Source organism: Numenius arquata, chromosome 12 (assembly GCF_964106895.1).
Source record: "Numenius arquata chromosome 12, bNumArq3.hap1.1, whole genome shotgun sequence".
NCBI classification, from domain to species: domain Eukaryota; kingdom Metazoa; phylum Chordata; class Aves; order Charadriiformes; family Scolopacidae; genus Numenius; species Numenius arquata.
This window is the reverse complement of record NC_133587.1, coordinates 33,520,616-33,545,604: the sequence shown is the minus strand read 5'-3', so window position 1 is coordinate 33,545,604 and position 24,989 is coordinate 33,520,616. Positions and strand designations below refer to the sequence as shown.

At 41.5% G+C, this 24,989-nt stretch overlaps 1 protein-coding gene across 1 annotated transcript in view; it reads right to left on the bottom strand.

Moving 5' to 3' along the window:
• The window catches only part of ADARB2 (adenosine deaminase RNA specific B2 (inactive)), a 108,282-nt gene extending 84,212 nt beyond the window's left edge, over positions 1-24,070 (bottom strand). Inside the window, exons 1-2 of the mRNA XM_074157236.1 lie at positions 24,049-24,070; positions 14,582-15,489 (exon numbers count right to left, since the gene is read on the bottom strand). Of these exons, the coding sequence (XP_074013337.1) occupies positions 14,582-15,489; positions 24,049-24,070 (930 nt within the window). The remainder of the gene's footprint in view (positions 1-14,581; positions 15,490-24,048) is intronic.
• Between the last annotated feature and the right edge of the window lie 919 nt (positions 24,071-24,989).

The following is a 24,989-nucleotide window of genomic DNA, read 5'->3' as shown; positions in this document are numbered from 1 at the left end:
CTCGTAAAAGAGAAAAATTTTCTATTTGAAAAAAATTATTTAGTCCAGTGAAGTCCAAACATGCACGACAGAAATCTGCCTCCTTCTTGCATTGTGTATTCCTACATTGACAGCTAATTGATGCTAGAGTGCCCACACATGCATTACAGATGAAATGTACCACTCTATAGAAACTATGGGATGACAATGTTGGCCAGGTTACCTCAAAAGAAAATGCAGAGACTTCATGCCTCTGTAGAGGTACACTACTGCCACCCCATTGACACTCTGTTTGCAGCAAATGCCGCCACTCCCAGCCTTCTTAGGGCTGGCATGGAAGGAGGAAGCTGCCGAGACGTGGCAGGAGGCTTTTGCACAAGCTCTGGGTGTGCATACGCTGGAGCCAGACCAGCCTGCTGTGGGCTCTTATGCTCCATACAGGTGCAGCTTGGTGGTCCCGAACCTGTGGTACCCTTGAGGTCTAAGACAATGTTGCACCGCCAGCAAAAGAATTCTTGCCTGATGCTGAGGTCAGAACTGTGGGCTCCACAAGGCTGCCAGGTGTCCATATTTTTACACAACTCCCATCCCACCCTGAAGATTTCCATTTTAAGTGAGAGAAAGAAGTCCAGCTGCCTCCTGATGGGAACAAACTGAGGTGCGTCATATCAAAATCTGTTTCAGGTCACCGCCACAGCAATATCATGATTACACTGATTTGATTCATTGTGTAGGCTTTAATTAAGAAATAGTTGGATAACATGCAGGTATAGGGAAGTACTTACTAAGCCCAAGACTCCTCCTACACCCTGTATCACTCTGCAGGCTCAAATAAACTCATACCTCTAAAAATGAGGACACACAGGCCTCCTGTGTTAAGAAGAGAAAAAACAGGACCAAACAGAGACACCAGTATGTCTTGGCATGTCTTGCCAATATGCTGCCTGGCCCGCTGGCTGCTGCCTTGGGGGTAACTGCATTGTCCTCTGTGCAGGACTAGCTTGGGTTGCTCTTGCTTCTACAAAGTCCCCATCTTTATACTGTGTAGATAGAGACTGAGTGTCTTGAAGTATCTGGTGCTATCAAATATAGTTGGACAGTCTCAATTGTTATTAGGAGCAGCAGAAAACTGATCACAGAAAGCTAGTTTTGTTCAGAAAGCCATCTAAAAATATGCATGGACATCTACTCTGCAGAAATATTCAGATCACATGAATGGCTGCTACCATGGAGGGAGATTAAGGGATGGACAAACTTCTCTTGACTGTTTCATTGGCCGTTCTAGCTTCTGCACCACAGCAACAGCAAAAAAATGTACTGAAAGAGAACAAAAATGTTTAGCTGATGGTTCCATACCCTACATGAACCACAGAGTTCCCATGTATTGCATTAAACATATCCGTAAAGGAGCCTAGCTTTGGACTCACAGGGAAAACAGTCTGCAATTTTTTTAAAAGCTTTTTGTTCGTGAAATACAAGATAAAAAAAATGTGAACAATTTGTTGTACCCAGAATTATCCCACTAACTAAATGTATGAAAAGGCTGAGTGATTTACAGGGCGTATTTTCCCCAGTGATAAAATAAGAATGACCTCTGTGACTCCATTTAGGTTCCACCTCTCCTGAGTTACGAGCCGTTCCTCACTCGTAAGGTATATCCCATATCTCACTCAAACTCTCAGCGGACCACAAAACTCCCTTCCAGAAAAAATTATGCTTCCCTCAGTCTGCGGAGGATTACCCATGTCAGGCGAAGTTATATTATTGTCTTTAGTGCTGCTAGGAATTACTTTCAGGATGTTTCAGCTCATTACCTCAAGTCTTCATCAGCTATTTTCTGAGCGCAGTAACCTTTGTGATGCAGGTACTGTATATATCTACAGTATTGATTCTGCTTCTCCTGCCACATTACATGCAATACATGTAAACAGACAAGAGTGTTTTGCTACCAGTTAGCAAGGTGCAAAATGGTAGCGGATCTTGCAGCTACAAAACACAGATAAAACCTTGAACTAATCAGCTGAACTGTCATGGAACTAATTCCATGATATAGTGGAAACAATTACTTGCACTTACATGTCTTATTGTAAAATACAATCAGTGCTAAACCAATCCTGTTAGTGTTGTCAAGGACACATTTAGCTCCAAATGCTCCCCTTTTAATCAGTAACCGGCTATTAATTAATTAGTTAGCGATCACATTGTTTTTCATACATGTGTATTATTATTGCACTCGATTTTGTGCCTCTGCACAGATCACTGTTAATTCGCTGCAAGTGCAATTGTGTTAATGTGCCCTAATGCGAGCGATTACCACAAGGACAGGGCACCTAACATTTGACCTAAAATTTTCCTGAATTGTTCTCACAGCTGCTTTCTTAATTCCAGCTCCAGCCTGCTCCTGCCTGGATGAGGCACGCCAGGGGAGAGGAAACTGTTCCCAGCTGTGGGGGGTGGCCACGCGTGGGGCACGCAGAGGTACCCACAAGCTGGCCACAGCTGGTGTGCGGAGCCGGCAGCTGCCCGATGCCACCAGGGCAAAAGGCAGCTCTAAAGCAGAGCAGCCAGTAAACAGAATATGCAGCAAATTGCGGGTGTCTCACAGCCCTGGCTTGTCTGCTGTACTTTCTTTTTTTGGTCCCAGGTCTGCAAAACCATCAGTTTTCATGGTGGGGGCGAGACTGCCCGTAGAGAGCAGTGTGTTTGTCAACAGTTAACCCAGAAGAAATCCTCTATCCTCCTAATATTAGTGAGGCCTAGTTACGCTTACTAAATAATGCATTTTTCAGTAGATCTTTCTTCCACTCTGAAAGCTTTTAGCAGGAGGAGGTATCAGCTGTGTCAAGAGAGAAACAAATACTAGTAGAAAACAGACTTTATCTGAATTGCATTTAATAGGGGCCAGAAGCAGTGAACTGAGGATATTCAGCTGAAGTAGTTCAGTCAGAGATAGCTAAACTTTTTACTGTGCTTATTTAAATAGAGAGGCCTGAACTGGAGATTAGGTATTTATCAGCTGCATGGTGGAATGAGAAACAGCTGCAACATATTTCAGGGTAAGTTTGATATTTTATTCGCTATAAATCCACAGGTTCAAATTCTGCTCTGGTTTATGCCTGTGGGAATACAGAATAAAGGCATTAGCTTCCCACATTGTTTTGTGGCTTCATGTCCACGTATATCAGAGCAAATTTAGCTTATGTTGGTTCAGTTATTCACCTTAATTTCCCAACCATGAAAAAGAAATGGACTTTTAATATTTTTAATGCTAGCAAGTATATGTGCAAAGAAACTAGCTCCCAGAATACATTATGTGGCATGGGTAGGGAAACACAGCTCCAGCTACCATCAAAGCATTTCCCTATGCATACTTTTGTAAGGATTTCACTTCAGGACTGTGCTGTAATCCAGCAGTTTCCCTCCCAGGCTTGGGTTTTTTTTTTGCCTGATTTTCACTAAAGGTATCTATTGGCTCTGCCCTTCGCCTCAAAAAACTCTTCCCAGGTCCTCAGTGGAGTAATTTCTATATTTTAAGCTTCTGTTCTCGACCCCACCAAGTTCCCCTCATGTCTGCAGCTGGGAGCAGCCCTGCTCTCGCACACCAGGTACCACCACTGCCTGGGAAAGGCAAACCCCACTGGCGTCCCACGTTTTGAAAGGGAGGAATGAAAAAAAAAAAGGCTGCTAACCACTACAGTATGAGTGTTTAATTTGCTCAGATCAATTTCTGTCAAAGGTAGCCTGGAAGCCTTTTTTTTTTTTTTTTCCTCAGCTTGTCTTTGCAATGTTTCTTTCTCTCCTGCTGCTCAGTTCAGCCTCATTGGCTTTTATCTGGTGACCTGTTGTTATCGGGGGCTCCCCAACAGATCCCTTGGATTTGCACAACTCGTTCCCGCTCAGCCACAGGGAAGCTTTGCTCAGATATCTGCTGGATTTCAGCTCATTTACATGGCAAGGATGTTAGTCTGCCTGTAAGGACTTTTTAGTTTGGCTTGTTTGCTTGATTTTTGATATATAAAGGAGACTGTTTTTTTGTTTTTTTTTTTTTTTCTTTTTTCCTTTTTGAGAGAGGGAGAACTTAAGATCTCTCTAAGTTCACAAAAAGAAGAGATGCGGGCAAAAATGTAATTTTCTGAAAATTTACATTCATTTTATGCTCCTGACTATTGACAGAGGGAAAGATTTCAAAATATCTACATCAAAGACTAGTAAGTCTGAAAGGGGTGTTACTTCCTTTGTTTTTGAATACAGGATTTAAAAGGAAAACTTAAGCACTGCAGCTTGTCAGTGTTTCAGGGAATGCTATTCATTTCTTTCCGTCAGTGTCCTCCAGAATGTGGTGACAGCAGCAGCCTCATCCCTCTTGTACTTTGATTTCCCTCAAAGTTGAAATGTAAAACATGCAGCTGAAGGTTCTTGCCCTGGAAAAGCAGAGGGCATCTGCTATCAGTAGTATTATTATGATTGTGCCCCCACCCCCCAAGAAAAAAGGAAGGGAAAAAATAATTTCTAGTTGAGGGTTCATGTGGCAACATTTTGTAGTTTTGTTTTTCACAACTCCTTTTGTGAATTTGAATAAAATAATCTACTTATTTAGAAAATAAATAATTTTTAAGAGGTTTTGCTGTCTTCTCTGTTTAGTAGCCAGCACCTAGAGGAAGGACAAATATAATCCACAGACTTCTCCAGCTGTGCTGAGATGCTTGCCAGAGTAAATGTTGATGGTTTAGGCCATGCCTAAACCATCAGAGAACCAGACAGATGTGCATGAATTATGATAAGCAGGAATGTGCTACAGCATTGAAGAAGGTGCATTTTTGAAGAAGACAAGCATAAACTGGGCAAGGATATCTTTGTGTCAAGAACTCATGCCTGCTGCTCTGGTAATGTCCATGTAATCCTACACTATGATCTCTATGCTGAAATGAACTTCCTAGTGAGACCTCCAAGTCACCAAGCACCAAGGACACGCTCTGGGAGAGCAGGGCTATGACCATAAGTTAGTATTGCAAAGTCACAGCAACTGTCCTGCACTAATAATACAATGTCAGTTCCCTCTGTGAGCTGAAGAAAAAATCCTGAGTGACCTTTAGCTGAGCATGAAGCGAGAACATGCAATGCCACAAAAGGCAGCAAAATACAGCAGTGTTTTCATGTGTTGCCAGTCCTGGCTGGGAATAGCAAAACCCTTGAGCTGAGCTGCTAGACCAATGATCCATAGGAATGTATGTGCCAGGGCCTTTTCATTTTTAGTGGGTGGGAGCTGATAAGTACTTTTAGCATCTGTGAAGGTGTTTTCCAGAATGGTGACCCTCATGAGCCATTCCTTTTCTCTCCACGTTATCATGTTATAAGCCTCTATAAGCATGATTACAGGACAGTATTTTTGGGTCAATCATGCTGCTATTTCAATTGGTAATTTTTGGCTCAGGGAACAGTTTTAACAGCTCTGTGGTGATCTGCTTCCTTTTTCATCTGAAAGGCTGATACTCAGACGGAAAAGCTTTAGCGTGATTCTGATTTGTATCTTCTGGTTTGCATGAGTCAGTTCATCTGCCCCTCATTGCTGCCATAGCTGTGAGCCTTCAAGGAACTTGACTTTATGCCTTTTGTGCTACCAACCACTGCTCCCTCTTATTTTCTAGCTCTACTTTTTTGGCTGCTGCATGTTGATGGCCACTGACTTGGTTTGTGGAGGGTTTCCGTGTAGCTGGATCAGCTCTAAACAAGCATGTTCAATTTCTACACCTCCCTTGGAAACTGTTTCTCTGCAATGACCATAACAACCAAGCCCTAACAGTTTATTTGTGGTGTGTTATGAACCATTGTCCATATTATGAGTATACAAGAGTCATTAGGCACTGAGGGTTAGAATAACTTGTGCATGTGTCAAAGAGAGTAGAATAAAAGAGGAGACTGAGTCTGGAGTAATGATTTTATTCTCCAGCATCCCTGAGAGGATTATTCCTTAAAAGAATAGGGCAGAGTTGATTTGGATAAAAACTAATTCTCAAACAAGAAATGAAGCCAGTGCCGCCAACTTCACTTTCCCCACAAGACCTCAGAGACTCACATTATTCCTTGTGTTTAACCTAATAAAGCAATGACCCACATAGAGGGGAAAGGAGTTGATTGTAATTATTTCTGTGAGTAATAGTGCCCAGTTCATAGAAGATGGCCTAAAAATAGGAACTCAACAATGAAATGACATGAACAGAAGAACCTAGTCTGAACAAATCAAAACAGGTTCATTTTGTCCATTTGACTATGTTTGTTCCGGGAATGTTCTCTTTCCACCTTTAGTTTTTAATGGTGAACTGGATAAAGAGAGTGAGAAGAAACAGCACACAAGGAATTTATACAACAAATCAGTGTGGCTTCAGTAGCAGGGGCTCATGTGGGTGACATCTCAGTGCAACACTGAATTTAAGGTACTGTTGTCTGAATTCAGGTCTGGCTGGTGTCTGCAGCAGATGTGATGACAAGCAGCTTAAGAGCAATCATGTTTAGGTGCTTTCATATCAAATGTCTACTCCAGTTCAGAAGACAAATAGGTAATAATGGTTAGCTTGCTTGGAAGTAAACTCTGACTTATCAATTAGAAAACTATAAAGGATGAAAAAGCAACATGAATTTGTCTCAAGACAATATTGAAGTATTTAAGGTGGCAGAGGAAAGGTTTACGGATCCATTAATATTTTATGTGTCTTAGAATTCACTCTAAGAAGCTGATGGGTATCGTGAGACATAGTCAATATTGATTGTTTTCATTGAATAAAACTTTGTGATGAAAGGAGATGGATAATTTACCCACTCTTCCAGTGAATATGCAGATTTATCTCCCATTTCTATTTCCCAGCAGTTTGGAAAAATATTTTATCTTAACAAAAGTTCACATCATACATCATGCACATGAAAAAAGAAAAAAACAACCTTGCTCTGATAAATTTTGCTCCTGTTAGAGATGCAAACTCACTTGTAAGATGTTCATACAAGGACAGCACTATATGAACAACAAAGGATTTTACTCTCTCAAAGAACATGAGCCAATTCTCTAGTTTTGTTTGGTTGTATAAGTGTCTAAACACATAAATCATATTATACACCCACTATAACAATGAGTCTAAAGTCTGCTCTGTCCATTATTTCTCAACAACCCTAAGATTAAGCCCTAAATATATTCTACCTTTTGAATGTTATAGCATGCATAACATATAACATACACGTTTTGAACGTGTGTGTGTGGACGTGGATGTATATAATCCTTTCACAATGCAGTATGCATAGCTGAGATAAAGGGGCAGGACAAATGTTGGTTTTCTCCAAAATTACTATACAAATGTTCTATTTAAAGGCTAACGGATGCAATAAAATAAAACAGAGAAAGATGTTCTCCGATATCTGGCAGGAAGGGAGCGGTCCCTCTGCTGCCTGGGACACTGGGCTTCTCAGCAGCATCACTGGGGAAACGGCAGGCTCTGAGCACCTTTCCAAGGTGCGCTGGCATTCCGTGTTTAAATTAGTCTTCCCCTTGCAATGTGATGATGTACCTGCCACACGGCTGGCACAAGCACCACAAGAGGGAGGTAGTCATCATAAAATAAATAGTAGGAACTTGCTTCTGATACTCCGCACATAGAAGGAAAAATATGTTTGAATAATTAAGGCTTCCTAGATGTGACTACAGATAAAAATAGATAAAGAATGTGGTTTTGGTATGACTGTAGCACTCCAGCTCAAACAGAGAAGGCTTTGCATGGAACTCAACCAAAGAAAAATTCACTCTGGGCGCTTGTATTACAGTTCCATTTAGTGAAACAGAACGATCATGGCTTGTATTAAGTAGATAACAATGAAGCATCATAAACAATGTCAGGATGCAAGTCCAGGACAAAGCAGGAGCTTTAACGAGGTCCAGCTTGCCGGGAGCTTTTTGAAGTGTCCCTAGCTTGCTCACAAAGCCAGAAAGCAACAAAGGCGACTCTGACAGCTGCGAGAGTGTCTGGTTTAGAAAGAAGTTTTATGTGTGGTTGACACCAGACTGGGATTCAGCTTTCATGTACTAACTAGCTCTGCTGCTTGCCGGAGCCCTAATCATTCTGCACAAACTGTCTCACCATAATGGGTTGCACAAATAATAATTCTTCACAAATAGATCCACACCATCAGCTTCCGGAATAGGCAAGGCTGGTTCATCGTGGTAAATAGCAGAAGTCAGCAGAACCCATGCTGTGTCTCACTAGCCTTGTTTAATAAGCAATCTAGGCTCTGAGAGGGAGAAATCAAACACTGGTTCTGTGGATGGATGGATGGTATGAAGTATTTGCAACTACGCCAAAAGAGCAGCCAGCAGCCAAGTCGGATGGACAAATCAGATTCATCCCAGTCTAAATGCACTGTAATCATGGTGGACTCTTCTGAGTCTTTGTAAAAGAAAATTAGATATTTTTATTTTTCTTTTTCTTTTTTTCAGAGGAAGAAGGGTTTTGGGTTGCCGACAAACTAAAATTACATAAGTATATATACTCTTGAGAAAAATGCCTTTCAGCATTAAACTATTTTTCCTTGAGGATATTAAAATGATTTCTTCATTTATGTAAATGAAGATCAGCCATTCATTAACTAATTGTCACCATTATTACAGCTCTCCTAAGTATTATTAATTAGGTGAGTGGTATATTTAGACTTTAACATCTCCGTCAGAAGAGTTTGGTTTAGCATACCTAATGCTCTGAAAGCACTGAGCACACTCTATATAATGTAGGACTTAAAGACAAGCGCAGGGGAATCTTTTTGGGATCCCACTGGAGTTATCTGTGGTGGGGAGGGAGAAGGGAGTTCCAGGGAACAGCAACTGAGGAGCAAAAGAGAGAGGTATAGAGGGTGGAGACGAATACACTGACTCAGACACTTCTTCTTGCAGCAGATAGCTGGGGCATTACTGTAGCCCAGCTGATGCAAAGTAATATGTTATTTTGCAGCGATGACTAGTTTTCATGTGCAAATCCCTTAATGTGTCTACACATATGGGCTGACGCTGTGAGAGCAAGTGACCAAAGCCCTTTCTACCCTGTTAATTTGTTTCCCATGATTCCATGTAGGCAGGGCTTCTGCAACTCCTTTTGATCTTGCTTGGAGAATATACATTAAAACATGGTAATTTCTTCATCTAAGACTCAAGCTGTAATCTCTATGGGGCAATAATCATCTTTTATGTTGGACTTGTAAGGAGGTAAAGGGGTGGCCCTGGTTCCTCAACTGTGAGCCTAGAAGTGACTGCAATCTTATTAGCAGCTAGGATAATAATAACAGTACCCGGTGCACTAATGCTGTGTCTCTAAATTGGTTCTTTTGCCATTGTTTTGCTTAAGAACCGGTAATCCTATAAATGTCTCGACTTCCCATTGCTCTGATTATAAAAAGCAACTTTCCCCACCTACAGAGTCAGAAATAGATGATGAAAATCAAACATGATTTATATTGCAGAGGCATCTCGCTGGTCCCCATCATTTCCCCTTCTTGCATCTTACTGTCAGGAGCTACACACACACCTATCAGATGCTTCTCTTCATGCAGGAGAAAACAGAGACTGTTTTAAAGATGTGTAGCTGGTCACTTGACCAGACAAAGCTCTTCACATAAACACACTAGAACAGCCTCTCAAAGCTCAATGCCAGACCCATGTGCTGTCCCTCTTCACACTGGAGTCAAATCTATCACTGCCAACCTCAGCCCCAGGTTAATTGCGACACAGGCAAGAGGACACAGTTGCAAGGAAGTTGGCAAATGAGGATAGTTAGAGAAATAAAGTGGAGGAGGCAGGAACACCTGATACGGCATGAAAATGAACCAGTTTTACAACATAGAGAAACCGACTTCTGGAGGGAAGTGGATGAGAGGAGTGGGGTACAATGGTTGTTCTTCCCATGACACCACTCGTCAAGGTGACACTGAAGTTAGCTGGCAGGAATCCTTGACCTGCTCGGGTAAAGAGTCAGTGCAACGGGGATACTCAGATTGCATTGGTCTGCAAATGAAGCTTTTGGCAAACAGGGTGTATAACTGGATTCAAATGGTTAGCCCTATTTGCTGAAGGAAGAAAAACCCTACTTCTTTTTGATGATAAAAACACACAAAAAACCATTTTGTTTAACTAAATAAACTGACAGCTACTGCTCTTCAGGCTCTGGATGTGAACCAGCAACAGCAGTGTTAAGCCATTTCAAAGCGGAGTGAATGCGATTTTCACACCTATTCTTTTTTAATTTAGGTCCATTTGAAATCCAAGCACCCCTCTATTACTAATTTGTTATGGCAATATTAATTAATGGGTTTGCTCTACAGCAGTAAGAATGCTGTTTAGACTGAGTGAGATAGATTAGAAGGACCATAAGATTAGAAAAGCAATCTGTAAACTGATCAGATGCAGCTGGGGGTCACCTTTTTCTCCTGAAATGAACACACTGCACTCGGAAAGCCTGGGACTGTGTGGCTGGACTTCTACCAGTGCAGACTCTAGGGCTGGCAGGGTTAGCGTTCCTTGGTGTTCTCTCCTATTTTGGATTACAAGAAAATTTGTTCCCAAGGTGGGGAAAAACAATTGTTAGACTTCCATAAAAGCTGATAACTGAAGAAATAGCGTATTATTTGAAGGACAACATGAGTTCAGACCAAGTATGCTAGGAAACAAGAAGCAAGATTTAGTGACTCAGGGAAGATGCACAGTTATAATTTCCACTCTCCTGACTCACTTTATCTCTGCCATCAGCTTAGCAGATAGAAGCCAGGCTTCTATCCTGGCTACTCTGATCACCATGGTACGCCCAGCCTCAGGCCATCAATAGTATTTATCTTGCGCTTCAGTGGCATAGCACAGATAAGACATCTGGTTTGAGCAAGAACAGTAGCTGGCAGATTGACAGACAAATCTTGTGACCGTTTCAGCTGGTCCTTGGGTTATCTCAGCTACCTCCTATTCACCCTACACATGGGCAAGAACTCAGGTCCACCAGCCATTGTTGTACCAGTAGGAAAGTAACAGAATTGGATCAAAGCACTCTTGAGGGCTGTAAAGAAGCCACAATCTCAATTATTTTGGCTTTAATTTATGAGAGTAATATTTTTTCCTGGTATAAAGTGTGATATGCTTTTGTTTATGTTTTTGGTATAATTTTGCAGTCAGCACAAACACATTGTGGAACAATCACAGAGACAAAAAACAGAGGCACAGTGATGTTCTTTTAAGACAGAACTAGTATTGTAAAGTGCTCACAATTTCATGGTGGGTTTTCAACCTTAGCAAGTGAGGGGCAGGAGAGGCAGCTGAAGAAGCAAGTTAGACTGCAGCTGCCCCAACAAATTCATCTATTTCTGGCTTTGCTATTCTTGCATTTCTTTGTTTTGCCTGAATCAGAAGAGATCAAGCTGGCAGGATTTTACATCTACCCTCTGCATTTCCAGGTGGTTCAGGAAGCCTCCTGTGTAGGCAGCACCCATCAGGACAGACTGGAGGATATGGTGCCTCTTTTGTCATTTTACATTGAGTCTCCCTTGGTCAGCAGGAAAAGTGGCTGTCAGTCTGAGGGCATGCCCGAGGGCCAGGCTGAGGGACGCCAGGTCCCCTGGGAGCCCTGATGAGCACAGCAGAAATGTCAATGGTTGGGAGGCCCAGCTCATAAGGATGTCTGAACTTTTTTGACATTTTCTTGAACACTGTGAAATCCAGAAGTTCAGCACAACTGGACTATCGGTATTACAAGTTTTTTGGCTTTTCCTATTTCCAGGCAGGCTGTATTCAGGAAAAGCCAGATTCTGGCCTCCTAACACCACTGATAACAGCAAGGAAAAGAGACATGCAAAGCCGGAATACTCTTTGTAAAGGGCAACCACAGAGATAAACATACTCCTGGATTCTACAAAATATTCAGAATATAGGCGAAACTGTTATGGTTCATCTCATTTACCTGTCCCTACTATCAATGAGTTAGCTATCTGATATCCTAACAAATACAGTGAAGCACACGAAAAGAGTGGATGGTTGGATAGGACAATAGTTATTCCTTATTCTATCAAATTTAAAAAAACCCCAATATTTCAAATTCTGTTTCTAGGCTGTTTGGGTTTCAGGGTGCTCTCTTGCTTTTAAACAGTTTTGTACACAAAACAACCTGAGCCTACTAAGTAGGAATCGCTTTGAAAATGTGACTTGAAATATGTCCTTGAAAATGTGTTTTGCAGAAGATCAGGGAGACAAGAAGGAGCTGAAACAACTTTTGAAGCAGCTGGCTCTGACCACAGGTCCATGAGAACTACAGTCTCCCCGACATGGTTACCACCGCTTCAACTGACCAAACAGTCAGATGGGCTGACTGAAGCAGTGAGGAAAGACAGTCACTTGATGAGATATGGCATGACACAGTGAGAACAAGTAAAGATGCTTCTGGATCTAATGCTTAAGCTATAGCCCAGGCGAAGTCTGGAAATATGTCTGTTGATTTCAGTGCAAGTTGAAAGTGGAAGTATGAGTTGTAACATATGCGAGTAACATAAATTCAGGTTTTGTGTCATGGCTGCAATGTCTGTTGATGAGAGCAGCAAGTAAGGAGGTCAGCAGAAATCAGTGTTAAGGCTTATCTCTCAATTAATGCGCTGAATGCTGGCATTAAAAGTGCCTGAGTAATCTTTTAGTTGGACAATACATAACCACTCAAAAAATACTGACAAAGAAAGTTCATTGGCACCTTTTCACTGACATTTATACTTCCAGAACAGTGAGAAGAAGAAGATAAGGAGGGCAGAAGTCTAAAGAAAGGCCAAAAGGCCATAAAAAAGGGAATATACACTGAAAAATGTGTTGCCTAGTGAACAACTGGGGAACCAGGTAAGATTTGATATTCAGGTAGAAGATGATAGTGAAGTCAAGCAACGAGGGATACTTGTGGTGCAGTTTCAGAACATGACAAACCATCAGTCGATGAATGCATGGTATTTACCTGCTGACCCCACCCTGCAAAGTTCACTGGGGCCAGCAAAGCAGCCAGTAGGACAGTACTAGAGATTCATTTTTATATCCAATTGATAGACTTCCATGGGGAAGGATAGGCATCTCATCAAAACAAACTGCTTTCTAACAAAATTAATTAGGGCAGGAAACAGCATGGATTTCTCATTTAAAACTACCCGTACTTCAGAGGAGTACTGGGAAGATGGAACTGCCAGGTTGGCAAGGCTTCAAAAATGCCTGCAAAGCCCTCTGTGAAGATCACTAACATTATTAAATAATGTTATTATCCCACTGGTCCATGGAGTATACAAACCAGAATTAAAAGGAAGAGGTGGATCATTATGATGTATTTTAGAATTTCTTACATTTCTCATGTTTCCTTTTTGGAAACATAGGAAGGAAACTTCTGGGTCACCAAATATAATTCCTGGGTCCTTCAGGCAATCATGTCACCTAGAGGATTCATCCCCTATCAAACTCTTTGAAGATCTAATGAACATCTTTACTAATGTTAATGAGAATTGCTACTAATAATTTGCATTTACACACTACTTAAGGATCTTGAAGTGTTCTTTCATATAATATGCTCATTTTTATTACAAGCATATTGGATTTAAATGACTTGCCTAGGGTCTCACAGCAAGCCAGCAGCAAAATGACTCTTAGCGCTCCTAGTGCTTTGCATTAAATCCTGGACATTAACAACTCCCTTCATAAAGGGAGCTTTGTAGCGGTAGATCACCTCCTGGTGCTGGTGGATCAAACCTTTTATGATAGCGCAAACAAATCAAGAAATTACTTGAACCCGTGTAATGCTTCCCAATGTCTGCAAATCCTGGCTTCCTTTGAACTTAGAAAATTGACACAAGTCTGAGTAATGCTAAGATAGCCTTTGGCATATGACCAACTATGAGATTTTGATGTGCTAAGTATGTACCTCAGGTCTATATTTTCTGTATGAATACAGCAGTAATCTCTACATTTGTTCCAGGAAAACTTCAGAGCTTTCACTATCCCACGTGCTGCTAGAGGCATATTTGAAAACAACAACAAAAAAAACCCGCAACCCAAAAAGTAAGCCTATAATAAACAAAAATGCTTAGCTTTTCTAGTGGCAGAATTCTTTGAAGAGTTTACTCTGACACAGGCACATTCCTTGTAATTGCTTTCCCCTCCGAACGGCACTGTCCTCATAAAAAACTAACCCTAAAAGGAGGATTTGGGGCATCCCTTTGTTTATGGGCTCCTTCTGTCAAGAAAGATGCTGTATCACAGAATGACCTGATTTTTCTGCCTGTGTCAATGTTATAATTCTCTCTAGCAAATCAAAACTTTGGTATTTCCCCCTACATTTTTCCCTCTCATCTATGCCTCCTAAGGAAAGGGCTGCAAATCACATCCAGTGATTTCAGGATACAATTTTCAAGCTTTTCCCTGTGGCATCTGGCTCTTTCTATGAGAAAAGAGCTAGTTTGTGGCATGGCAATTGCTGTAACATCAGAGGAACCATCTGCTGGAACAACAACAGCTAAAGCAATACTGATCCCATTCATTGAAAGAGTTCCTCCAACGTGGTGATGGCCACCCAGGAGCTCTCACCTGTGGCAAGTGGTGACATTTACTCCTGCTGGGAATGTGGCTGGGCAGCCGAATGTTAAAGAGGGCCTGCAGGGCCGCCTGCGCTGCTTGACCCTTGGCCAGCTTCTTGCTACGTCCTGAGCCTTCAAATGTTCTCCCGTCCACTCGCACTGCCATCACAAAACTCTTGATGTGCTGCTTCTCCACCGTCTCTGACAGGCAGACGTACCGCAGGCCTGACCGCAGCTCATTTAGCAGCACCACCGGGTTCTTCTCGCTCTCCGCTTTGGATGCCATCTTGTGCTTGTTTTGCTTACCGTGGCCCATTAAGTCCAGCGTATGGCAGAGTAAGCGCCCGTGTCGATAAGCGGTGGAAAGCAATTCGTTATTAACGGGGTTATAGACTGAAAAGTCCTCACTGTGTGTAGATGGTTCAAACTCCTTGAACAGAGTATCTGGAAAGTCTGCCTGATCAGAAGTAAAGTCCGTGGATGGGTTGATGCAGTTTCCCATGGCAAAGTGAGCTTGGCAGGCATTGGGGAACTGAACGAATGACTTCAGAGCTAGCTCTGCAGCACGCATTTTGGCTTTCTTTTTTGTGGGCCCTGTGCCTTCAAATGTAAGTCCATTTACTTCCACAGCAACAGCAAAGACTGGAGCATGCACTGGACCTGTCTGGGAAACCATTTTATATTGTAAACCTGGTTTAAGTTCATGTAGCTGAACCAGAGCGTTCTTTGGCGTTACTGACCACGAGACTTTCTTCCAGATGAGCTGGAGTTTGCAGAAATGGCCATTATTGCCTTCCTCTAAGGGTCTTTTTCTCTTACTGCTAGGTGTCCCCCCTCTTGCCCTCTCATTAGAGGATATTGGGTGATCCTCCAGGTTGCCAATGTTCCGATTTTCCTTTACTTCTGCACTGCTGGTACCTGTCAGTAAAGAAAGAAAAAACCTCACATTACAGTTGTCATCATAGTAGCTGACATTATGCCTCGGGCTGGCAGAATAGCCAAAAAAGAAAAAAACTTAATGACAGATATCCTTGCTTAGCCCTTTTGGGGGTTTTTCCTCAAATATCTGTATAATGGTTGGTTTATTATTTATAGCACAGATTTTCTGCATGTCCTGAATGTTTACTTGTCTCTAAAGTTCTACTTCTATTAGCCACTAGCCCCATGTTTTAAAAAGAGATTATATCATTCAAAGACAAAGCATAACTGAGGCCATGTGACTTAAATGAACTACCGTATTCACCCTGGATAATTACTAGTAAAAAGTGAATAGTTTGCAAAGTTCCCTTAGGCTGAGATTTGTTCTATAATCCACGTGGGCGAATGCTCATGGACACATTATTAGAAATCAGAAATGATTCACAAATGATTCACAAGCAGAAAACTGGGCAAACGTATTGAATAATTTATTTTCAATGGGGGAGGGAGCAATGAATACTTTGACTGTCTCTACTCACACCATAGACTCTTGTGTTTCTAACATCATGAATCCAGCCTACGAAATGATCTGACAGACCTTCCTAGCATTTGAAACAATAATTTGGTCTGGACTCAGATTCCAGGTTAATAAGTGAGAGTCTTTCTGTCAAATTCAATTGCAGATACACTTAGCTCCTGTATCAGCAACAACTAATATTGCAAGAATTCTAGATAAATCTAAATGAGACTAGGAAAAAACAGGGCATCATGACAGGAGTAATTACTGACGTAAAGAATGATCTATGTCAAAGAAAATCAATGGGAGAGAGTGACTGCCAGGAGCACCAGGGAGGGAATGAAATGCCAGTGGGGAGCTGTGGAGGGAGCACGCCATTGTTGTTGAGCCAACGAATCATGCATTGCTCTGAACTACGCTTGTGCAACGCCCGTGCTGCGGGGCGCTGCTCTTTGCTACAGCAGGTGAACGACTGAGAATGGGGATTCACCTCACTGAACGCGGCAGAGAACGTGCTGCTGTCTGAGTAAGCATGCTATAACATTTCTGTCATTTCTGACGAGTTTGTTTAAATGTATTGCATTTCTGACACATCCTCCAGTCCTCCTGTGCGTTGCTTGGGGCAGAGGAAGTAAACACGAGTGTAACCATCCCGTGAAGCAACCCATCCCTGGAGCGGTGCACCTGATCCCTTTCTGAGCAGAGCACCGCCTGGCTGCCTGCTGCATTCCAGCCAGCACTCTGTGTGGAGCCTTTCCCATGCTTTGTTATTGTCAGAGAGGAGCATGCCACCTGTGCAGGCTGCCTGAGTCCCAAGCACAGACACTGCGGAGGACAGTGTCTTAGAGGACACTTAGAGGACAGAGAATGGTCCTCTTGCTTTCTGCAGGATCATAGCCATATTTGTTTTCCCCTCTACCCTGATGTACAAGCTGGCTGCAAGGATGTAAGGGGTGAGCTGCTGGCTATGCCTCGAGAAGCTTCTGCTGGAGCAGAGTGTCTTTGCTGCAGCTCAGTATCAGGCTGGGCTGGCAGATGCACAGGAGCCTGCAGAGAATTATGTGGAACCACCATCATGATTAAAAACCTCCTCTATAACCTAATGAGTTGCACTTGTATTGAATATGAAAAGACTTTTTCCCATCAGAGCAGTAGTCTGCACTCATGCAAGTTGTTCCACAGAAAGCAGCTGACCGCGTGGACGAGAGTACGAATCACAGCTGAATTGCATATCTGGGGGCACGTTTCCAGGACTGAGTCTTTTGGCTCCCTTTCCTGAAAACCCCACACTGAGTTTCCAGCCTGTGTCTATGTCACCCCAAAGTGACTTGCAGAGCTATGTGCTGCAGTGCTTTGCTGAGGCAGAACATGAACTGACAAATTAAGGTTTTGGTGACTAGTTAATTTTTACTTTCTGAAACTAAGGGGAGAGAATGAAGACAGGTGAGGAAGGAAAGAAAAAGAAATACATAATAGAAAAAGAAATGGCATTCAGCTGTATAAAATGTGACATCTTTAAACCAGCCTCTCTGGAAATAAGACATTTAAAAGGTCAGGTTAACTAAGACACAAGGATAATGTGGTCTTTTCTCATGCACTTCACAACTCTATTTATGGAAGCTCTGATCTGAGAGGGAAGGAGATGCCAACTTTAACTTTGCTCTATTTACCCTGGCAGTGGCTTTGGCCGGCCATTTTCCACTGCGACCATCTCTCGTGTTTCCATCCCACTCAGAATACACCTCTTTGGTAGCATGCATTTTTTAAAATAAAGGTGAAATATTTTGACTCAGACTTTTTTCTTACTTTTGGTTCTGTATTTCACACCTCCTCTCTCATCTTACCTAATAGGTTTTTACAGAGCCAATTATGGTACATAATGATATTGCAGTCAGGTAGCATGAAAAGAAAGATAGCTCTTGCTTCACACTATATTCAGGTTTGAAAAGAATTTGTATTGATTATGCACCACTGAATAGGAAAACTCAAGGGGTTATTTGTATTTATAATTCATATTGTCTTATTCCATCTGTTTTTTCTTTCAAAGTCAAAGAACCATGGATTTGTGAACATAAATGTATGACCTTAGCATCTTACCTTAATCACCCACACTAACACAGCGGTTAAATATAAACATGGCAACATAAAATAAACATTATTTTTTTGTCTTAAATTTTGTCTATGAAGTTGTCTAGTGCAGGTTTTGGTCAGCGGGGACTTTGCCCTGATGTAGTGAAAAAAATGCAGAGATGCAAGTGTAAAACTTCCAGAGATCAGTCACAAAGGATACGTGCACAACATCGGGTGTGTGTGACGGTGACGTGTCTGCCTTTATGGTATGTTTTAGTCTAGTCACAGTGAAGGAGATCCATGCACGTATCCTTACAGTCAACCATTTCTAGAGGACCTGGTCCTGAAACACCAGGAAATAGCTCAGTTCTTCACAGACCTCAGTGAGAGCGGCTGCAGGCCAAAAGTCATTGTGGCATGTAAATCAGAGGCAGCCTAAATCCAGTGAGTGCCTCAGAAAGTCTGTGAGCCTGATGGACTCCTGTGATACCTGCCAGCAGCCGGGCAATGTGAAATTACTTTATACTTTCAGGTATCTTTGAAATAGGAGGTCTTTGAAATGTGTCTTTTATGAGACCTCTGTCTAGCAGACATAAGATTACCTCTCTAATGGTGGCACATGTACTTCTATTGTGAAAATCAGACAAAGCAGGCAAATGACACCAAACTATGTAAGATAAATACTGTAAGCAGCTGTAATAGAACAATCACAAGCAATTTTAGAAATGAAGAGCAGTAAAAGGAAAGGGGTAAGTCAGAGGATGCACACAGGGAAAATGCAAAACTGTGGATCATTTTCAGTCCTGTTATCTCTCATAATGTCTTTGCTCTTGAGTTCCCAAAACACATTCTCTACATTTGGAAATAATAAAGATAATAAAATATGGTTCTCCTATGATGAAAGGTTGGAGAATAATAAAATTGAAATGGGAGGGAGTTAAAAAAAAGGGGGAAAGGAAAATATTACAATTTTTTGGCAATAATTTCTAATTTATTGTGTAAGATTTCTAAAAAAGCCCCACACCTCTGCACTGTAATATCTCCTCAGGTAACTTTATTCATTGATTTTTTTGCAGTTTCACAAGCAAGAAGAAGCATTGCAATCTTGTATTTGCTTCAGTAATTGGATGGGAGAGAGGAAAGCAGTTAGTGAAATATATTTATTTATGCACTATTCTTCAATCTTCTGTCTGCTCTTTCATGTTTTTCTCCTTTTGGTCATTATGCACAGTAGAGTTAACCTAGAGAGTCTGCATCATCAAGAGCTTTTCAAAACTATAATGCATCACTAATAATGACACTGCCTATGTCTGTGGGTCATAAGGGCTCTGCAGAACTAGCCATCCGATACTCCACGCTACATTTGAAGAGATAATATTGTTCCTGTTGAAGGTTATCCTGCTGCCAAGCCAACTTCTAGGGAGGATGGGAAAGGAGAGGTGGTAGGTGGCATCTTCATTTTGGCTGGCATCTTTACGATTGAATTACAAGGGACAGTACATTACTGAAAAGCTATGATATTGAAAGAAAGAATTTGCAGTCTCTGTAGTATAGCAAACCTCTGATTTAACTGATATCTCTGACAGAGGAAGTTACTTTCTTTAGAAATGTTTAGTAAGCACCAGATTGTTACCAACACATTTTCAACAATACAGGGAGGAGTTAATTTTTACTTTTCTGTATTTTAATGTCTAACCCTCTTTTGACCTACTTATGTAGAGTACATTTTTTGCTGTCCCTCTACATTACTTTGACTGCAGAGGTTAGAAGGGTTGACCTCTGTAACTCCTGGCATACTTGAAAGTGAAAAAATTTAAAACAGAAGTAACAGGTATGAACCTAGGAGCCAAAGCCATGGTACCTTTGTCCAAGGTCAGCTACTACATCAAATGCAATGTAGGGCAGTATTCTCTTGCAGGCAAGATGGCAGTTTCATACACTTAATCAATCCACAGTGAAGGACTGGGAACTCTTCTGCTGGGTATTTTTGGGTTTGTATTCTTGACTTTAGAATAATAAACTTGTAGCTAACAACAGAAATCACTCTTTCCTCTCCTATATGAAAATGCACACATATGTATTTTTAAACCTTCATGAAAGAAATCTACTTAACGGAAATCTGCCATGATGTATTTGTTGCTGCTGAATCCTCTCCACCAGCTCACAGGGTTCAGGCTGTTTAAAACAAAACCATTAGACTTGGTGTGTAACACCACGCTGTGAAGGGAAGCATTTCCAGTGCACAAAAGTACAGGACTTTGCTTAAACTGAAGACAGAAAATTCGTGAAAGGTTATTGTCATTGCCTTTAGCTCTTCCAGAATGAAGATACTCTGCTTCGCCCACCTTATTATCTGAAATAACTGTGAAATCCATGCACATCTAGTATCTCTTACCAATTAGGGAAATTATTCAAATGACCTAATGACCTGACTTAGATGACACTTAGACTACGATGCTCTCTGTCCAAGTTAGCAAATAAGGGCATGGAGCAAAAAACTTGGGCAGCCTGCAGCCGAAACACATTTAAGCACATGCCTTCCTGAATGAGGACCAGACCACAGCCTAGCTTTAGGAATGGGAGAAATCCAAACAATGGCAATAGACACAGTTTTCAAAACAAAACCAGAGTTTTTGATTCTGTGGGGGATTGTTTGGGGCTCTGACTGCTGGAAGGGGATATTCACTGTCGTCTTAGAGGCAGGGTCCCTGCTGTACATCATACTGTGCAATCAAAAGCTCTGAGGGTCATGCTGCCTGAGGGGGACTTTGACCAACACAATACAATTAATTCATTCAATACAATGGATCTGGGGCTGGGATTCATCCTACAAGATTGTGGCAGTGGCTGAAATCCATATGTTGGGGACCATCACCATCAGCTCCCTCTGGAGACACTGGGGACAGATATATGCCTGCAGAAGGGCGATGCACCAAGTCTGTGCGAACGGCAGCATTGCACAATGAGATCCACAGGAATCATACGCTCCTGCTAGAGGTACACCCTCTGTTTGCAAGTACCTATGCCTGGTGACAGTCTGCCTTGATGCCGTGGCATAGTGTGGATGGAATGATTAAAGATCAGGGAAAGGCAGAGGTCTGTAACATTGTGAAAGACAGGCAGGCAGTAAACACGGAATGATTATTCTCTGTTTCATGCAATCCAAGCACTAGACACAGCAGGCTTGAAGCAATGAAAGGGTGCACTTTCTGACAACACACTAAATCACTGAACTCCCTGTTCCTGGCTGTTGTTGAGATCAGAAGTATCAGTGGGCTCTGGAGAGGACCAGACAGGTCTGTTGATGTCTAAGATATGATGGTTCAGGTGCAAACTCTAGCTGAGTAAATTTCTTGCTGGATGCTAGAAAGATATACTGAGTGGAAGACCACCGTTTAAATGTCCTTTTTCTCAATGCATCATTAACAGCAAATGTTGAAGACATTTGTTAAGAGAAGAGCTAAACTTCCTATTTCTAATCCTGTGTGACATTTCTTATATTCTCAGGTATGATCAGCTTCTAGAAATGAATAGGGCGGTCCTTATCTCACACATTCAAGATAAGGTCCTCATCAGAGACTGATTATTGGTTTACTCAAAATGCCATTCCAAAGGCACCTAGTGCCTTCGATACATTTTTCTGGTATTAGTTCATGGATCATAAACCACAATAATAGTGTCTATATGCTAATAATCACCAGTAGAAAGTGCATGTGTAGTTAACCTGGCATGGATTGCAACCATCCTCTGCTACCAGTGGTGAGCAACTGTTTTCATTTGCATCACTTGTCTTTCTTGGGTTTTATTTCTTTCTCTGTTATTTTCCTTTTCATTACAAGTTGTTATTGTTGTTGTTGCTATTATCATTGTATTTTATTGAAATTATTAAACTGTTTTTATCTCAATCCGCAAGTTTTCTCACTTTTACACTCCTGATTCTCTTCCCCCATCCTTCTGGGACGTGGCGAGCGAGTGGCTGTGTGATGCTTAGTTGCCAGCTGGGGTTAAACCACAGTCCCTTTGTAAAAAAGGCCTAAAGGAATGTGAAACAGGGTTTGAATTCATTTCAGCTAGTGGGACTCTGCCTATCGTGTCTGGGAAGGGACACTCTCACAGGATGCTCAGTGAGCAGAAAACTACAAACTGCTTCTCTGCCTTGCTAGCATTCTCCTAAGCTGCTGTTAAGTTGTTAACACAGAAGAGGGTTCTTCTGCTTGTTCAGATCAAATCACTGAAGCTTTTTAAAATGCAAAATTGCTACACAATTACAGGATGCTATAGAAACCAGTGGGATTTACACCACTACACTAGAAGTGAACACTGAAATATGGCTGTTTTAATTCATCTTTTTCTTTTCTTCAGATGCTAATAGTAACACCTAAAAATGTGTTGTATGTGCCAAGAAAAAAATTGCTATCTTTATCACTGGAGTGTATGTTTGACCCAAGAGAGGACTAGGCAGGATGTCCCTGAAAACAGTGAAATTTGCTGTCTCAGAAGACACAGCTTACCCTGTCCATGTGAGCTATTTTAAAGCCAGTGCAGGCATGAAGCAGTCTTGGCATTACAGCAGCAATAAGAAAATGGTGTTACAGTGTTTGGCTTGTACAAAACTTCCTACATTACCTAAAAATAACTAAGTAGCACATTTGGGAAACATTACGCAGGATGTGCCCGCACAAGCTCATCGTGCATAATATGTTTCCTGTGTGTACTTCCCATATCTTTTCCTGAAAATGTAGCCTCTCTGGGACCAATTTTGAAGGTTTTTCAGGATTTTTTTATTTTATTTTACTTTATTTTTTCCCTTTGTTAAGATATGTAAAAACCTATCAGTCCCTGTGCAGCAGAAGGGTGTGATGTCCACGTGCTACTTGGCAGCAGAAAACAGAGGGCTGTCCTCCCTCATTCCTTCAACTGCTATTCCCCTTGGTGCCACACCATGATCAAACCATGGCAGATAAGCAACAACAGGGGAAAAAAGCCCATTCCTCCCACCCACAGGGTCTAATAGGGCAACATGTCAGTTTGTGTCTGGCTGGAAAAGAAACCCATCTGGTAGGTGATACTAAAACTCAAAGAGTTGCTCATTTGGTTCGAAAAGCTTCCCTCCCTTTTTTTAATGACTCAAGATACATTATGACAAGCAGGGCTGGATAACACACAATAATTGCTCCTAGGTGATGAATGGGGGGCTTACTGAGGGTTATTCAATCCTAACTGCACAATCCCAGACTTCTTGGTGTTTTGAAGGATTCACAGCTCTTTCAAACCCACCAGCGCTTTCCTCCAGCTCTAATACTCAGGGAGTATCAATGACTTCGTTCAGGTGTAAGGGCCCAATAGCTAATTTTTGGGTTACATCTAGTTCATTTAAACCTGGTTAATCATCTCTTCTCAAGTGGATTTTATTTTATTTTTAACTGCCTCTCCAGGTCATATTACAGAAGTAAAAGAGAAAACAGTTTTTCAAGTAGAGGGCTTGTTCCTGCAGCCTTTACTGTTACAAAAGTCCTTTTGTAATCAAGGAAATAGAAACTGGGGGAAAGACACTTGACCAAAATATCCTGTCTTTTAGTGACTGCAAGAAAAGCAAGTGAGCAAAATAAGTTAACATAAACAGGAAAGGAAAAGTTGCTCCACAGTCCAGGAAACCTGAGTGTATACATCTCCATTTAGTAAGAGGTTTTTCCTTTGCATTCATGGCACACCATTTACAACCCCCCTCGCCAGGGTCTGCACAAAGAAAAGTGGGAAGGTGAGCTGAGATTAACCCCTCCTTTGCTGGAGATTGGAGAATCTGTTTGCACTCAGCATCAGGGAATTTTGAAATTTACAAATTTGCATTTACTGGGCTTATGGCTTGGCAATATTTCCAAATCCATCTCCTTTCCAAAATTGCCCCTACACTGTAGAGCTTTTACCTTTAAACTTTATAATTCATCTACCTATAAAGAAAAGAGACTGCTTACTTAAATTGTCTTCATCTTCCATGGTGGTTGCTCCAGGACTCAGGTACTTGAAGGGCGCTATGAAGGTTGACAGTATGCTTACTTTTTCTAGAAGAAAACAGAAAAAAAGAGCCATATAAAATCAGTATTTTGTCAATGCATTCTGATCTAGTCCACATTTTTTCTCAGGTGAAAACCTCTTGCCAAGTCTGTTTCCTTTTTGTTTTCCCTGACTCTATAACCACTCCAAAATTCACAAAACAGCAATACATTTATTTCATCTGGCACATGCAAATACCAAATGCATGGCCCTTCTGGTTTCTGCCTCCGTGTAATGCTCTTTTTCCGTGCTTCCCAGCAATGGTGCCTGAGCACTTCAGAGCTAGGAATTCGGGAGGCTTGAGCAAGTCCAGCTGTGAACAGGGGAGGCAGTCAGTCCTGGGAGGAGGGACATGAGAGCTGCTCTAATGGATGAGACCATCAGCTCACCTCCCTTTTTGTCCTCTTCCTGACAGAGGCTGAAGCAGAACTCTCAGAGAAAGCTCAAGTGTTGGTGGTACAAGAGACTACAAAATCTTCTAATCCTAAAAATTGTTGATTTGATTTTTTTGGAAAACCTTTATGGTGTGTACAGGAAGCTGTTATCCAAACAATACGAATCCTACTTGAAATCGTTCTTATTCACAACCATATTTAGTGCAGTTCTTTCTACCTGCAGTTTCTGTTTATCCTGCAGATAATAGATGACACAGATGTTTACTTCCAGTGCTATGATCAGCCTCTGCATTAGATCCCAGGACAGATTCAGCAAAGTAAGAACTGATACTGATTTATACCAGCTCAAAATTTGGCTCAGGATTTATCTATAGGGAAAAGTTGCAGTTAACATAAACACTAAAACCAGGAATATATCGTTTTATTTAGTTTGTTAACTAGTTTATTTAGTTTGTTATTTAGTTTGT